The sequence below is a fragment of the Danio rerio genome, chromosome 9, assembly GCF_049306965.1.
Source record: "Danio rerio strain Tuebingen ecotype United States chromosome 9, GRCz12tu, whole genome shotgun sequence".
In the NCBI taxonomy this organism is placed as follows: Eukaryota; Metazoa; Chordata; class Actinopteri; order Cypriniformes; family Danionidae; genus Danio; species Danio rerio.
Window position 1 is genome coordinate 42938779 of NC_133184.1, and position 17336 is coordinate 42956114.

Below are 17336 nucleotides of genomic sequence, written 5' to 3' on the forward strand. Positions count from 1 at the left end.
GTCCTCCCGATTAGCCAATCCGGGCCTGCTGTTGCCTTTCTATCAGCTCGAATCAGTCTGGCCATTCTCCTCTGACCTCAACAAACAACATCAACAAGGCATTTGCACCAACAGAACTGATGCTCACTGGATATTTTCTCTTTTTCAAACTATTCTTTTGTAAACCCTAAAGATGGTTGTACGTGAAAATTCCAGTAGATCAGCAGTTTCTGAAATACTCAGACCAGTCCGTTTGGCACCAACAACCATGCCACTATCAAGTCACTTAAATCACCTTTTTTCCCTATTCTGATGCTCGGTTTGAACTGCAGCAGGTCATCTTGACCATGGTTGCGTCCGAAACCGCCTACTACTCAGTAGGCACTGCGTTTGAATTTAAACATACTACTCGGCCATAAGAAAAGTACGTTCAATACAATATGAATGTGAAAAGTATGAATGGAATTCGGACGTACTACATCCGCCATTTTGTCATGGTCACGTGACCTACCTGCGTCAGTTGCGTCGCTTCACTCCCATTCATGAATTCTCTCGCAAGGCATCATGGGATAGCGCAGCGCGCATGGGATGCGCACTTCAGACTCTTGCCAAAAGTAGTAAGCCATCCGGGTACTTCCTGCATACTGATTTTCGATATGAATTCGGACATACAACTCGGCTCGCATGCTGACTTGAGCGTACTTTATAGTATGGAAGTATGCGATTTCGGACGCATGTCTACATGCCTAAATGCATTGAGTTGCTGCCATTTGATTGGCTGGTTATAAATTTAAGTTAACGAGCAGAGTGACAGGTGTACCTAATACAGTGGCTGGTGATGGGTGTAGTAATATCATATGCTCACAAGGCCTTAAAATACAATGCACTTTTTCTGGCGCATTGGGGAATTGTGGTTGTTGACATCATGAGGTTGAAAATGTTGTTGAGTGGGCAGGACTGTGTGTGTGTTCCAAGAAACATGGGAAAAATATTCACCCACATTCTTCCTGTCAGCATATGTCAAGTGTTCGCACAGTACAATCCAGACATTTAGAAGTAGTCTAATCACGTTTGCCTTTATCCTCATAAACAAAACGATTTCATTTTATACAACAAGGACATCACTAAATGCTGAACATCCATTTTGTTCAGACAATTGGTTTCAAATGCTTTGCTGTCATTTGATTTGATGCAAATAAAACATTTATGCTTTGTATTTGTGCAACCATATGTGATATTTGCTTCAGTCTCGTGGCCTTGATGTGCTGGAGATCTACAGATGTTTATCAGAAGAACAATAAGTGGGAATTATGAGTTTCGTTTCTCGAATAATACAGATGCTACTAAGCAGTAGCTTTCATATCCTTGTCAAACTGCCATGATATAATGGAAGATACATTGAACTCACAATTTAAAAGATGAAATGTTGAAATGTTCCTCAGAGATTTATTCTATATTGACATTTATATATTTATGTACAGTTTTGCAGATTTTATGACTGCACATTAGTAATGCAAATCTGGGAGATTCCACTAAATGCCAAAGGTGATCAACTAAAGGAAAATTAAAGTCTCCTAGAGTTAAACGGTTCATTTATGGCAATTTTCATTTTCCATTTGTCTAAATACACCATGTAACTACAGAAGAGTCAAGCTTTAAATGGGAAAATTATTCAAATTTTATTTTAGAATTTTAGCTCGAGATGCTAATGGTCTAATCCAGGGATCACCAATCTCGGCCCTGGAGGGCCGGTGTCCCTGCAGGGTTTACCTCCAATTTGCTTCTACACACCTGCCTGTATGTTTCAAGTACACCTAGTAAGACCTTGATTAGCTTGTTCAGGTGTGTTTGATTAGGGTTGAAGCTAAAATCTGTAGGACACCGGCCTTCCAGGAACAAGTTTGGTGACCCCTGGTTTAATCTGATTCAATAATTTATGCTAAGGTAAAAGTGCTCTTGCCAGAACCCGAAATTAGCTGAGTGAATTAAAAAATGGTAACTGTTTATCTGATTTAACTGATTTGTAAAATGTTAGTGTTGTTTTAAAGCCTGGTTCATACTTCTGCATCGAGTGATCAGCGTGACTCATGGCACATGCCATGTGCATTGTCGTGCATTTATATTTCTGCGTGCTTTTTGTGTTGCTCTGCAATAACACTTCCGAAACACTAGCTGGCAGTAGGTTTTGATGTTCCTTTGTATCGAGTTTCTTCGCTGGTGTTTTGTTTTTTCTGAACGCTACCTTATTGTAGAAGTAGCTCAAACTAAACCCAACCAATAGTGTTTTCAAAAGCACTGATTGACCCACCCACCCCCTTCCCTAAACCCAACCGAAGTGTTTTAAAAAGCAATCCAGAAAAGGAAAAGCCCTCGCCTGATTTTTACCATGTTTTCAGATTTTACTACATTCTCACCCTGTTATTTACTTGTTTATTTTATTTTTAGGCTTTTGTTTTTGTCTTACCCACTTTCTTAAAACTTTCTTCACCGTACTTAAACCCAGTCGTTGCGGTCAACTCTGCTCTGCATCTTAAGTCCGCCAATGTAAATGTGGAGCTACCGGACAAACTGGTAACGGGAAAAGCAGTCCATATGAAGGCAAGCGGTCAGCTGGTAAGTGAAAAAATGAATGGTGTCATAGCACCCCGTATTGTTCATTTTAAAGACAAAATGCAGTCATACGTACTTCTGGCTACATTATTTGCGCACTCCATAAATGTATATAAGGCTACGTTTTCAGAATGAGCCTATGTTGGATCTTAAGACTGTGATGATCATTTAAGTTTAGAAAACTTGTTTTGAGCTTTGTAACATGATACACTATTCTTCTGGAGAAAGCCATCACAAGATATTATACTGTGGTCATAAAAAAATGGATGTGTTCTGTAAAAAACCCATGCCAATGAAATAATGAGTGGTTGGTGTAGAAGGGGTCCAGAGTGTTCCAATGTAATCTCCTAAATTACTCCATCAGCATCATTATCAGACCCATGCTTTCTTTCTTTCTAGGGCAAATGCTGAGGCTTTTATTCATAAGTTGCAACAGAAATCGAAAGACACTGCAACTCATCAGTCCAGGTTTTGTGTATATTTGCAAATCAAAGCCTCAGTTTCCTGTTTTTAGCTGACATGAGTGACACCATTTGGTCTTCTACTACTGTAGCTCATCTGACTCAAGGTTTGACTGGTTGTGCATTCAGTGTTTATTTGTGTTATTTCAAAATAAATGCACACTCACATAACTGCTACTCACTGCATATTTTCTCTTTTTCAGGCCATTATATGGAAACCTTATAGAGAAGGTTGAAGTAAAATCCCAGTTGGTCAGCAGTTTCTGAAATACTCCACTGGGCATTTTGAAAATGTTGGAAACCAAAAACAACTGACTTCTTTAGTAGGAAAATAAAATTCTATGGAAGTCAATGGTGCTTTCCAACATCCTAATATCTTCTTTTGTGTTTATCAGAAGAAATAAACTCAATCAGTTTGAGTGGCGCATGAGTAAATCATGAGAAAATTTTCATTTTTGGGTGAACATGACCCATTAAATCATAATTTCCCCCCATTCTGATGCTTGTTTATTTGTTGCATTGGGTTGGAGAAATCTGATGCATTGAAGAGCAGATGAACAGGTGTATCTAATCAAATGGCTAGAGATTGAGGCAGTGCAATTTAAACTTAATTAAATCTGAAACACATAAATCCTTATAAGATCCTTATGTAATTTGCACCACTAGAGGGCACATATTCACAACAAACAAAGGCATAGTTTGACGATGACAAGACTAAGGCTGTTTCTTTAATTCCAAGAATGCTGAGAACAGAATTGCATTTCTGTGAAGACTGGTCCTGCCAGTCTACCTCAGAAGGCTGCAAGAACAGAACACGCTGCTCTGAGAAATGAGATGCTGCTTCTTACTGATGGTCACATGACCTTCACGCATTTTTTAAAGGAATACTTTTTAAACATTACAGCATTCATACAACGATTTATTGTTTTCCCCCTTTTCAATGTATGAGATGCACAAAAACCTTACAAATATACATTGCACAATACAAATGAAACAGATTTTAACATGAATTTCAGCAAATAAACACCATTAATTAAGATTTTTATTGTGAATGTTTACTTTCACCGTCTCATTTAGGCATAATAACTGAAATAAGTTGTATCCCTAAACTTTAATAATAAACAGGAATTGAATGCTGCGCTTCACACCTCCTTTAATCAGCCACAATGACTTCGGGGACTTCTCGAGTGAGTTTTACGCTCAAGTCTGCATCGATGCATTCTTGCATCAGGACTCCTGCAGAAATCATGTTCATGAAGTAGCTTATTATCATTGTAATGTGAAGCTGAGTAAGGCTGAAAGCTGTCAAAATGAAACAAGAGCAATGAAAAAATTGTTGATGAGAGACGAGTGTGACATGGTACAAAGTTTCATTTTCAACCAACATCGAACTAACTTCAAGAGGAGCACCTGATATGGCTTCTCATCAGCAATCAGTAATAATCCAATCTGAGTGATCCAAGCTTACTATAAATGGATCGTTTTCTACCTACTGCTATGTCTTTGTTTTGGTAGAATCCCCCCTTCCACCCCATCTCCTCCTTTTCCTTCCTTTTCTAAGGGGGAGCTTTCGAGACCTAGCTGATCTCGGATCTCCATATATGCTTATTGACTGGGCAGAAGCCTTGGGCTCATGTATCTCCGAGCTCAGGGTTCTCTCCAAGGTCAGCTTGCCAAACCTGCTATAAACGCTAAGCATGTCTAAGAACTCTTGAAAGCAGCATAGCTTTTATCATGCCACAACTCACCGTTTCCATTTCTTTCTGACAAGATTATGTGGGGAAGATTTTTATTATATTAAATACATTTTAGAGTTCTGTTATAATGCAATCTAATAAATTGCACAACACATTGAAGCTTCTTTGGTGTTTCCTTTTTCTTTAAACTAAACCAGAAATTGAGGGTGTGTGATGTTATAAGCATGGTCACAAAAACACAGTCCATGCTACTCATTAAAATTACTTCTTTCTCTGGATTTGAACATTGATTGAAACATTTGGGTTAATGTAAAGTCAACAAAACAGATAACAAAGTTACACAGTGTCTTTACATCAATAAAGGCCCAAAGCTTCGCAAAAATATGTCATTGCTGATATTATTTATGAGTGTGATATCTGTGTAAAATGACTAATAAAGTACAAAACTTGCTTTCTTTTTTTGTTTGTACGCTGTTTGTTTAGACTTTATTAATACCAAAGAGAAATCACATCACAGCAGATCTCTCGATACAATCAGATAAATAAAATAAATTACATACAGTTGAAATCCGAATTCGAATTATTATCCCCCCTTTGATTTTATTTTTTAAATATTTCCCAAATGTTGCTTAACAGAGCAAGGAAATTGTCACAGTATGTCTGATAATATTGTTTTTTTTTCTGGAGAAAGTCTTATTTTGGCTAAAATAAAGGCAGTTTTAAACATTTTTAAAGCCATTTTAAGTACAAAATTATCAGCCCATTTAAGCTATATATTTTTTTTCGATAGTCTACAGAACAAACCATTGTTAGTTAACATAGTTAACCTATTTAAACCTTTAAATGTCACTTTAAGCTTTATAGAGGTGTCTTGAAAAATATCTAGTAAAATATTAGTTACTGTCATCATGGCAAAGATAAAATAAATCAGTTATAAGAAATGAGTTATTAAAACTATTATGTTTAGAAATGTGTTGAAAAAAATCGGCGGTTAAACAGAAATTAGAGGGAAAAAGAAACAGGGGGGCTAATAATTCAAGGGAGCAAATAATTCTGACTTCAACTGTATGAAACAACAATATTAATAAAATGACATTCATACTGCACGCCTTAGTTTCAAACAACGAGTAGACACTAGTCCATATATACAGTATTATGCTATTGCAATTCCACATCATTCATCTAGTATGATTTTGGTTATACAATCTGATCACTGTCGGTAAAAATGACTTCCTGTGTTGTTCCCTGTAACACAGAATTCATCTTGAGCTAAACGAGCTTGCACATGTGCAATCTCTTCTATAGTGGGTAGTACACACCCCACAACAGAACCTGCCCTTTTTAAAAGCCTATTCAATTAGTTTTTCTCCTCTTTTCAACAGTTCACCTCCCCAGCAGGTTACAGAATCAAAGAAGACAACACAGAAAGTCTTTAACAGTGTCTGACACATAACAAAGGACCCTAGTTGTCTTTATAAATGAATGCGACTCTGTCCTTTTTTGTACACATGAATTGTATTTTCAGACCATACGATCAACCTATTCAGATATACACCCAAGTACTTTTATAATGAAACAATCTTAATTACTGACTCATGTATGATGGCACTGGCAACGCTTGATGTGGATGTCTGCTAAAATCAACTATAACTTCTTTGGTCTTATTAGTATTTCATTTAAGACAGTTTGTTTCACACTAGTCAGCAAAACTTGACCTCTTCATCTTATCCCCCAAATATCTGTTTAAAAAGTAATGCCAGCTCTAAAATGTAATAATTAATCCTAAACCATTAATCCAAATTTAGTCCAACATTTAATGATTAAAAAGTATGTTTCATCATTCAAATTACAAAAGAAATTCTTTCTCAGTTCTTTTTTTGACCTGTTCCAGTTCCTTCTCGATATCATCAACCTCCAGGACATAAATAATGCTGGGTAAACAACACTGCAACCATCAGTAAATATTAGCAAAGGATTTTGTGATATTGGTTGGTTTCGTTTACTTGGAAAAGCTGTTTTATAAAAGTTATAAGAAATGTGCGACACATAAATCTATTTTCTTAGACTACAGCACAAACGTTCATTAATTAAAAGTTTGAATAGACAACCACATGACAGACCATCATCTCTCATGAAAGAAACAGTTCACCCAAATATGAAAATTTACTCACAATTCACTCTCAGTCAATGGTTACAGAATTCCAGCTTCTTCAAAATACCTTCTTTTATGTTTAACAGAAGCAAGAAACCCATAAAGGTTTAAAATAACCTAAAGGCAGAGTAAATATTTCCATTTTTGGGTGAACTATCCCTTTAAGTGAAACAAGCATCATGTGGCTCTGTTTCTTTGTGCTTCTTACATTTTTATTGCAATTTGCATATCAAAGAAAATACACTACCTGACAAAAGTCTTGTTGCCTATCCAAGTTTTAGAAACGACAAACAATAATTTGACCTCTAGTTGATCATTTGGTATCAGAAGTGGCTTATATGAAAGGCAACGGCCTCTAGATTATGATTATTTTACCAAAATAAAATATGATCATGTCTTGATTTTTAATTATTTAATTAGGACAGTAAGGTCTGACATTGCTTAGACAAAAGTCTTGTCACTTAACAGAAATAATGTACAGTATAGAATATATAGTCATGATGCAGTGAAAAAAGAATGAATATTGTGTATGACTACCATGAGCTTGGAGGACTGCATCCATACATCTCTACAATGACTCAAATAACGTGTTAATAAAGTCATCTGGAATGGCAAAGAAAGCATTCTTGCAGGACTCCTAGAGTTCATCAAAATTCTTTGGATTCATCTTCAATGTCTCCTCCATCTTACACCAAACATGCTCAATAATGTTCATTTCTGGTGACTGGGCTGGCCAATCCTGGAGCACGTTGATCTTTTTTGCTTTCAGGAACTTTGATGTGGAGGCTGAAGTATGAGAAGGAGCGCTATCCTGCTGAAGAATTTGCCCTCTCCTGTGGTTTGTAATGTAATGGGCAGCACAAATGTCTTGATACCTCAGGCTGTTGATGTTGCCATCCACTCTGCAGATCTCTTGCACGCCTTAATACTGAATGTAACCCTGAACTATGATTTTCCTTCCAACTGATTTGTGTGAGAATCTTGGGTCCATGCAAGTTCCAATAGGTTTTCTGCAGTATTTGTGATGATTGGGATGCAGTTTGACAGACGATTTATCAGAAAAATCAAGTTATTATTTGTTGCTCTTACAAATGGAATTGATGACAAAAATTTGTCAGGTATTGTACAAGGGCAATAGCACAAAAATAATAATTCAATGAAAGGAAAACATAGAAAAAGTAGTAAGTAATAAAAATATAATTAACAACAAGACATCCATTCTCAAATTTTGGTGTAAATAGTAACAAATCATTTAAGATAATACGTTTGAAACTTTTTTCACTTTTTTATTTCTTGTTTTTTTATGTACAAAGGTAGTAATTAATAAGTAAAACTAGGTTATTTATTTCCCATTTACACTTATGAATAATGAATTATAAATAAAGACAATATACAAAATATTGAGATTGAGTCTTCATAATAAAATATACTTAACTTTGAGTTGCAGTTCTATCTTGGTACTTTGTTTCAAGCTAAAAGTAAAATCTTACCAGAATAATCGTCTGTGCTAGATTACATTTAAGAACATTTAACATTTACAAAGATACAATATGAACAAAGAGAGAAAACAAGAGTCTAAAAGTTTAAATGTTTTACAACAAGAAATGCAATATAATTATTCAAGTTTAAGTATTTCACGTATACATCAGAATCCTTCCTAATAATAAAAAAAAAGGATGTTTCTTTGAAAATTTACATTTATAGATATAAAATTTAGCTAGAAAAAGCAATGAACTAATAGTACCTTTACAAAGAGAATGATCTAAGTACAAAGTAACCAAAGAATATAATTTTTGGGGTATATACACAAGTTTGGAGTAAGAATTTAATGAAATTGGAAAAGTCAAACCAAAACACTTTACAGTAAGTACACTCCCGAAATAAATGATTTAGTGTTTTGTTATATTGAGTATAAAATGAGCATTTAAGTGAATAGTGTTATTAAATTTATACAGTTTGGTATTTATTAGGACTCCTTCACCCAGTGGTGTGCAAAAACATAACATGGAATTGACAAATCCAAGTTTCGTTTCTGTTTCTTTCCAGCATTTGATTTTAACTCTCGTTTTCTCGGAAAACGTGTGCTTACCCGATGGCTAGTGGCTGTGCTATGAGTTTCGTAACCTCCCCCTGACAACAAGCATCTCAGCATGAACTTTCTGTTCCGTACGCGTTTTATTGATCATATAGCTATTCTTATGTATCTTAAGAAATAAATAATGAAATGTTATCATCTTATTATGAAGTATTAGTATCCGTCCATCAAAAGGCATAACAACATCTTTGTGTTTCGCTGAGTTTCTGTTCTCTTATCAGTTCCTATTCTGTATTGAGTGTGAGAGTAAAGGGAGGGCTGCGCTTCCCTGGAACAGCCATTGGCTAGGGGGCGTGCTTTTACTGTACGCATCAGAACGTGATTGGTTGTCATCGCTGGTGTATTTAAATATGGCAGTTAAAGCGTTACCATTGGCCTGAGAAGTTAATGTGACATCCACCTCTGTGAGTATTCTATAATTACGAAGTCACTGAGGAGAATAAAAGGCTGAAGCAGACAGTTTAGTCTACGCGTATTTTATCTGCTTATCCCGAGATACACTCCTTTAGTGACTTGACTAAACGTCCACGTTGAAAGGTAATACATGTTATGCGTTTTATATGAGTTTGTTCATGCAAAATGCTATGGGAAAGCTGGAGATAATGAAATGCCACGTAAAGCAGCTTTTTGTTTATAATGTAATGAAATATTAGTGAATGTCATATCATGTAATTTGTAATTTCATTTCATACATTTTAGAAAATGAAAACGTTTTAAATAAGTAAATTAATTGCATAGATTAGAAGCTTTAGGGATCTCTTAAAATAATTTTCTGCTGTAGATGGCTATTTCATTTTCTCATATCTTTTGATCATATCTGCATGACTTTTATGCAAAAGATTTTATATGCATGGGCTTGATGGCTATTAAACTTTTTTACAATTTACAATGAGTTAAAAATAAATCAAACATTTTAAATTGTAAAGTTATAACTACTTTTAATTAAATTATTAATTAAAATAAATAATATTTTATAAAAGTCCCATTTATTGTGAAAAATGTATATATGTATTTATATTCACAACTGGTCAAAAGTTTGGGGTCAGCAGGATTTTAAAATGTTTTAAAATAAGCTTCTCCTGCTCACCAAGGCTGTATTTATTTCATCAAAAATACAGTACAAATAGTAAAATTGTGAAATGTTATTGCACTATAAAATAACTGTTCAAAAGTAGTTTGTCATTTAATTTAATTGTTTATTCCAGTGATTTTAATGATGAATTTCCAGCTTCATTACTCCAGTCTTTAGAGTTCCATGATCCTTTAAAAATCTCTCTAATATTATTTTATTATTATTATTACTGTTATTATTATTATTATTATTATTAATGGAAATAATATTAAAAGCAATAATAACTAAAGTAATAATTTCATAAAACAAGGTGCTTGGTGAGAAATGTCAACGCAGAGAGGGTTGCATAACGGGTTGCAATTTTATGTTTGCAGATGACGCTCTGGAACCAGCTGCAGCTGCTGGACTCAATGTATTTGGAGCAAGTGGACCAGCTTTACGATGAGGCTTTCCCAATGGAGATCCGACAATATCTATGTCACTGGATTGAGAGTCATGACTGGTGAGATTTTAAAATAATGATTAAAAATTTTTTGCATAATAAATTGCTACCAATCATCATCATTTTGAGACAAAGAGCATGTTTACATGGACACCAATAATCCGGACAATTAGGACAATTCTTTGATTAAGAGTAAACAGCGATTTTTGATTAATTTAATCCGATTAAAGTCATAATCGAACTAAACAGAAATGGAATTAAGACATGTGGAGTATGCTGATTTTAGTCGCATTGTTGAAGTGCAGTACAGACATTTAAACACCGCTGTGACAAATCGGTCTTGTTGTGGGAAGAAGTAGACAGGGTCGGCGATATAGTGTAAATGAATGTTTTTTTTTCCACAGTAAAGCAGGTCAACACTTTGGGCCCTATCATACACCCGGTGCAATGAGGCGCAAGGCGCGACTCAAAGGTTGTTTGCTAATTTCTGCATGGTGCAAGAGTCATTTTGACGTTTTGCACCACGTTATTTAAATAACAAATGCATTAGCGCTCATAGGCATTCTGGTCTAAAAAACCAAGTGTATTAAGGCACGTTGCTATTTTAAGGAATTTGTCACAATCAAACAAGATTTAGAGAAGGATCCAAATGCAAGTAACGTGTTTATTTGATGCAGTCAAAACAAACCAACAGGGCTGTATGCGTGTGCAAGGACAACTGGGAAAACAGGGTAGGAAACAGACAGACGAACGGGGTCCTCCTCACAGTCCTAAGCACAGACAGACCCACGAGCAAACACAACGAACTGACAAAGAAACATAGAAGCGTCGCCCAGATATAGGCACGATAGTAAGCCTCAGCTGGTGAGCTAATCAAAACAGAGAGTATAGTCATAGCACGTGACTATAACCAATACACGTGCACAACCAAAACAAAACCCACGTGACCAAACAGACACTCCGAAAGGTGCACAAACCTGCAACCGTGACAGAATTAAATTGTCTGTTCAATAGACCAGATCAAAGCAGGTCTAAAGTCCAGCGCAGAGCAGGTTAGTTGTGCACCTCGCTGACACATTGCTTAATACATACAAGGTGTACAGCAATACACAAATATCTTTACAAATTAAAAAGGATTCAAGGATTAAAATATAACAAAAATATTCTTTTCTAGCCTACATAAATATAAAAACCATAATTTCATGCCTTCTTTATCTCTGGGGGCTTTTTTAGTTTATTCATTACAATTTGCTTTTGTGTAATGTTATTATTATTAGCAGTATTATTTATTATTTACATATTTACATGGGTGTTGCTAGGCCTATTCTACTCAGCCCCCCTAAAACTTTTTGCGATTAGCTCATGAACTGTACACTCAATTATTGCCTCAGTCACCTTTAAATTTAATATGAAACAGCGGCAGAATTCCGCTCCTCCCCTTCTTTTCTTTTTTCATTTGATCAGCAAACCACAGCCGTGGACGTCGAGAGAACAAGGTGTTATAATGTCTGCTTATTAGCAGTTCTTTGATATAGATAACCTTGTATCATCTGTATCCCAGTGTCATGGAGGAGCAGTGGGGTTTTCTCTGCGTTCACCTCATTAGCACAGCTGTTTCCTCCAGCGAAAAAAGTAACTCTTAACGAACATTTCACAATTTTTATTTCAAAATGAACTACCAATAAAAACACTTTACAGTTCGTCTGGCACTAACTATACCATACAGTCTTGCACAAAAAGCATTAAACACAGTGACAGAAGCACTTTGAGAATGTACTCAAAGTTTTAACTGTGACTGAGTCACTGACAGAAATAGAAACATCAAGTGTTGTCTAGTACTAAATGAATACTTCTTATTTATTATCATTCAGATCCTGAAATATGTGAATTAGAAATATGTGAATTAGAATATTATGTTTGTCATTTAATTAGAAAAGTGGCAGTTTATTTATTGAATACCTGAAATGCACAACAAATGCACTCGAATATAGAAAGTGTTTTTTACTATGGTAAACAGGTGGGTTGAGCCTACTTGGCTTACTCAGAACTCAATCTGGCTATGCCTGTCTATGTAATACAATGGAATAATAGTATACAAGCCTTATTAAACAAACATTTTTAAGTGTATTACTATTAAATTACTACTTATAAATGTAATATTAAGCTTTATGTATATATCAATTTTTTTACCTTATAAGGAGCTCAGCCCCCCTAAAATGAAAATCCTTAAATCGCCCCTGCATATTTATATTTGTTTTATTAAAAACAAGCTTATATTTGTCCACTTGTCAGGTTTTAGACCATATGGGGCACAGCATGTGCATTTGGATATAACTCAGTTTTTTGAGCACTCTTCGTTATTATTGTTCATTTATTCGTTTGCTGGTATTTAGAACTGAATTTAGAAATAGTTTTGAAAAAAATCTTTGCGCTTAACAAACTAAATTATTTATGTGGACTAATGAATGTCTGTTTGTACAACATGTTTCCCTATCCACGGGAGCGAAAGTAAAGAATGAGGAGGCGCATCTCTCATTCTCGTGCTGTAGATGCTCTGTTGAACTGTTTTATTACTAGAGAAACGCTCAGTTTTTCCATCTGTGCAGTGGCTCTTTTCTCTCTGTTGCTTCGCTCTCTTCCCCTTAAGAAGGTGTCTCTCTGGCCCAATCACTAGAAAATACAGGTGTTTTTGTTTATTATATTTAATATTATATTTAATAAATCATAAATTTATTATTTATGATTGGACCACTGACCAGTCATTGGTGTCTCAACCTGGTCTCCCCCCTTCTTGGATGTTCGATCATGCTCTCCCCACCACAACCGTAATAAAAATATTACCGTTGTGTAGGATTTTGCCACATTTTGTGACAGGATAGTCTATACAAAAACGAATGTTTGACACTATTCCCTGTACCTACCGAGTCAGTGAAGGACCACAGACACCTGCCTCGTGAAATATTGTGCCATATCAAAATGTAAAGACTTCCAGCAGTTCATACTCGCATCCAATATCTCATTTGTCACGGGGGCATACATGAAATGTTCCAGAATAAAAGAGAAAGTGCCAAACTGCAGTTCAAGAGTTCCCACTTAGATATGCTTGGCATTTACAGCAGGTTTGGCAAGCTGTCCCGGAAGAGAACCCTGAGCTCGGAGATATTTGAGCCCAGGGCTCCCGCCCGGTCTAGAAGCGTATCAGGAGATCCGAGATCAGGTAGGTCTCGATCGCTCCCCCTTTAGAGGAGGAGAAAAAGGAGGAGATGGGGTGGAAGGGGGGATTCTTCCAAAAAGAAGATAAGCAGAAAGTGATCCATTTATATTAAGCTAGGATCATTCTGATTGGATCATTACTGATTACGTATGAGTGGCCAGCGGTGCACAATCATATCACGTGCTCCTCTCGAAATTAGTTTATGAAACTTCACTTAAAGTGGACAAATTAAAAACGAAACACCGGAAATTACATGAAACTCTAGACTAGAGGAAATGTGGCTAGCGTGGTGGCGCAATGACGTTAATCGAATTATATAACATGTAAAACGGGATCATGAAAGGAACATTCGAAAAGCAACTCATGTAAACATCCTCATCCTATTACTGTCTTATTCAGATGAAGGCAAATAATTCAATCACTGATGTCCATGTAAACGTAGTCAGTGTTGTTTGCAGGGAATCCATTGCAAGTAATGAATCTCTAGCCATCGTTCGCTTCCATGAGCTCCTGAACCAACTGGATGAGCACTACAGCCGTCTCAATCTGGGAAACAACTTCCTCTTACAGCATAATATACGCAAAATTAAGCGCAATCTACAGGTAAAAATTCTTATATTGATTTCTAAATAAGATTGCATTCACTGTCCTAAAAAGATATCTGACAGATAATGGACATATCTCCAATAGGAGCACTTCCAAGAGAATCCTGTTTACATGGCTATGATCATATCCAGCACTCTGAACGAGGAGAGAAAGATACTGCAAGTTGCCCTTAGTTCTCAAGTAAGGCTTTTAGTCTTGCATCAAAGGCAGCGTTTCGAAGCTGTGCTTGTGTAATCATTCATCTTGGTCATTTATTTTTAGGGTAAAGGTGACTCCATGCAGGGGAACATCATGATGGAACATCAAAATGAGCTGGTCAATAAAGTGAACAATTTGAAGATGAGTGTGCAGGTGAATCATCTGCCAATAATAAAAAGGCTTTGGAGCATTTTCATAGATATAACTTTAATTTATTTTAAACCGGCTATATTTATTTGCTTCTAGGAAATGGAAAAGCACGTTCAAGCTCTGGAGGATATGCAAGATGATTACGACTTTAATATGAAGAGCCTACAGAGTCGAAGTAACATCCGCTACATTTTAAGCATTTCATTGTGGCATTACATAATTTTTTTTCTTAAATCTGTGTGAGACCAAATTTACATTTGACAGCTTTTGAAAGAGCACAAATGATGTGTGGTGCATCTATTTTATATTTTCAGTTGAAGCTGAAGGTGTGCAAATGAATGACCCGATGCCAAAAGAGATCCAGCAAGAGGAGATGGCAATTAAGCGAATGTTTACTGTGCAAGGCATAAAAAGAGAGGTAGAGGTCAAGATTATATTACAATATTATCAATTATACTATGACATGGGAAGATTGAGGATTCCATCAGTATCATTTTCTTGATTTTAAGTGCATGAATTTATAAACATATGACTGTATTAATTTTACACAGTGCTCTCCTTAAATGAGTACACTCCATTTTGAAAACGAATATTTGTATCCATTTCTCAGTGAATATAGGTCATACAATGTTTCCTCTAGGATTTTTTCCAGCTGTGGCAGCAGGCCTTTTTTACACAGATCTACCAACCACCTTTGGTGTTATTTCAATGTCAAATGTTGTGAGTGCAGTTTTAGAAGTCGAGATCGCATTTATGTAATAGCCTACAGCATGTGGATCTCTTTGCTGGTGCCCCGATTTCTTCTGCTCGTGCACAAAACTTCTTTTCGTGCACAGATCTTCTTGTGCGCTCTCAAATAAACGCTGCTGAAGTGCGATTTAGTGCGTTTATGTAACGAGTATGTCTCCAGCATTTATAAGATTTCCTAGGAATATTTATGAATGTCTCTAATAGACCTACAGAGCGATATTAATGCGTCCTGAAGTAAAGTGAAACGGCTATACGTCGTGTTTGCTGGCCTCACGCATCACGCACCTGTCAGTCAGCCAGTCAGTCTGTCAGCACGTAACCTTAACGGGGTAAACAAATAATGCACAGCACTACTACGGTTACAGAGAAGTTCGCACTGTTATAATTCACTCAGCTTTTAATACGTTTTGGTGCGATTATTACGCGCCATTAAAAAAATAACATGTTTTGAATGAGAAGCGATAATGTAGCCGTGGCGGGATGAATTTTGGGGTGGCGCCTCGCCATGGAAGAATGAATGTAGCGGAAACCATGTCATATATTTTGGTTTAAAAAAAAAAAAATGATTTATTAAACAGATACATTTATAAAAATAATATTTTCCTTGCCAAACATTTTTAGAAATAGAAAGACAATACATTAAAAATCATGTAAAATATTGGATAAATAAATTACAAACTACAAAATTTCAACAACAACAAAAAAAATAATATTGTTTTTTCGCCTAACAAATAAATTTGTGTGTACTCATTTTGGACCTTTATCATAAGTTATTTTGTCAGATTAGCTCCAGATTTGACTACGGTACGGAATAATCTAATGTATATGCACATATATAATATTGTAAAACTTCCTATAGAAAATATTAATTTAAATGAAAGATTTGTGAAGGGTATACTTATATATGCTGAGCACTGTACTATATGTGAATGTGTGTGTGCAGGTGGTGATGAAAGAAATCTCTAATGTACTGACGTTAGCAGAGCAGATCCAGTTCACTCTGATAACAGAAGAGTTACCCGAGTGGAAGAAGAGACAGCAGATGGCTTGTATCGGAGGACCACCTAATGCGTGTCTGGATCAACTGCAGAACTGGTGAGAACATAGAGGAAGCTGTTGCCTATAACGATCATTCATTAACGGCACAATATGCACACTTTTTCCAAAAACTACTAGAACCGTGTTATATGATTGCTGATTTATGTACAGTTGAGTCAGAATTATCAGAGCCCCTCTGTGATTTTTTTTCTTTATTAAATATTTACCAAATGATGTTTAATAGAACAAGGACATTTTCACAGTATGTCTGATAATATTTTTTTCTTCTAGAGAAAGTCTTATTTGTTTTATTTCGGCTAGAATTAAAGCAGTTTTGATTTTTTTTAAACACCATTTTAAGCATTAAAGTATTAGCCCCTTTAAGCTAATATTTATTTTTCGATAGTCCACAAAACAAACCATTGTTATACAATAACTTGCCTAATTACCCTAACCTGCCTAGTTAACCTAATTAACCTAGTTAAGCCTTTAAATGTCACTTTAAGCTGTATAGAAGTGTCTTGAACAATATCTAGTCAAATATTATTTACTTTCATCATGGCAAAGATAAAATAAATCAGTTATTAGAGATGAGTTATTAAAACTATTATGTTTAGAAATGTGTTGAAAAAATCTTCTTTCGGTTAAACAGAAATTGGGGAAAAAATAAACAGGGGGGCTAATAATTCTGACTTCAACTGTATATACATTATACCAAATGTTTAGAACAATGTTAAAATCCAGAGAAATAAGCAATTTTAACTAGTGCCACTATTGACCGTGTCCCGTGTCACCATGATAATAGCATCACACACACTTGGTTTTCGGTTTGGTCACTAGATCTAGAAAAATCTAAGCACTAAAGATGATAC

At 35.6% G+C, this 17336-nt stretch overlaps 1 protein-coding gene across 3 annotated transcripts in view; it reads left to right on the plus strand.

Annotated features, from left to right (window-relative positions):
* Positions 1-9456: 9456 nt before the first annotated feature.
* The window catches only part of stat1b (signal transducer and activator of transcription 1b), a 28155-nt gene continuing 20275 nt past the window's right edge, over positions 9457-17336 (plus strand). For 2 of the 3 annotated variants that reach the window (XR_012384906.1, XM_005167878.6), the window contains exons 1-8: positions 9463-9531; positions 10441-10568; positions 14181-14325; positions 14413-14508; positions 14590-14679; positions 14773-14851; positions 14991-15094; positions 16370-16521. Coding sequence is in view for 2 of the 3 variants with exons in the window: in XM_005167878.6 (XP_005167935.1) it covers positions 10441-10568; positions 14181-14325; positions 14413-14508; positions 14590-14679; positions 14773-14851; positions 14991-15094; positions 16370-16521 (794 nt within the window). In the remaining variant the exon portion in view is untranslated. 3 annotated transcript variants of the gene reach the window in all.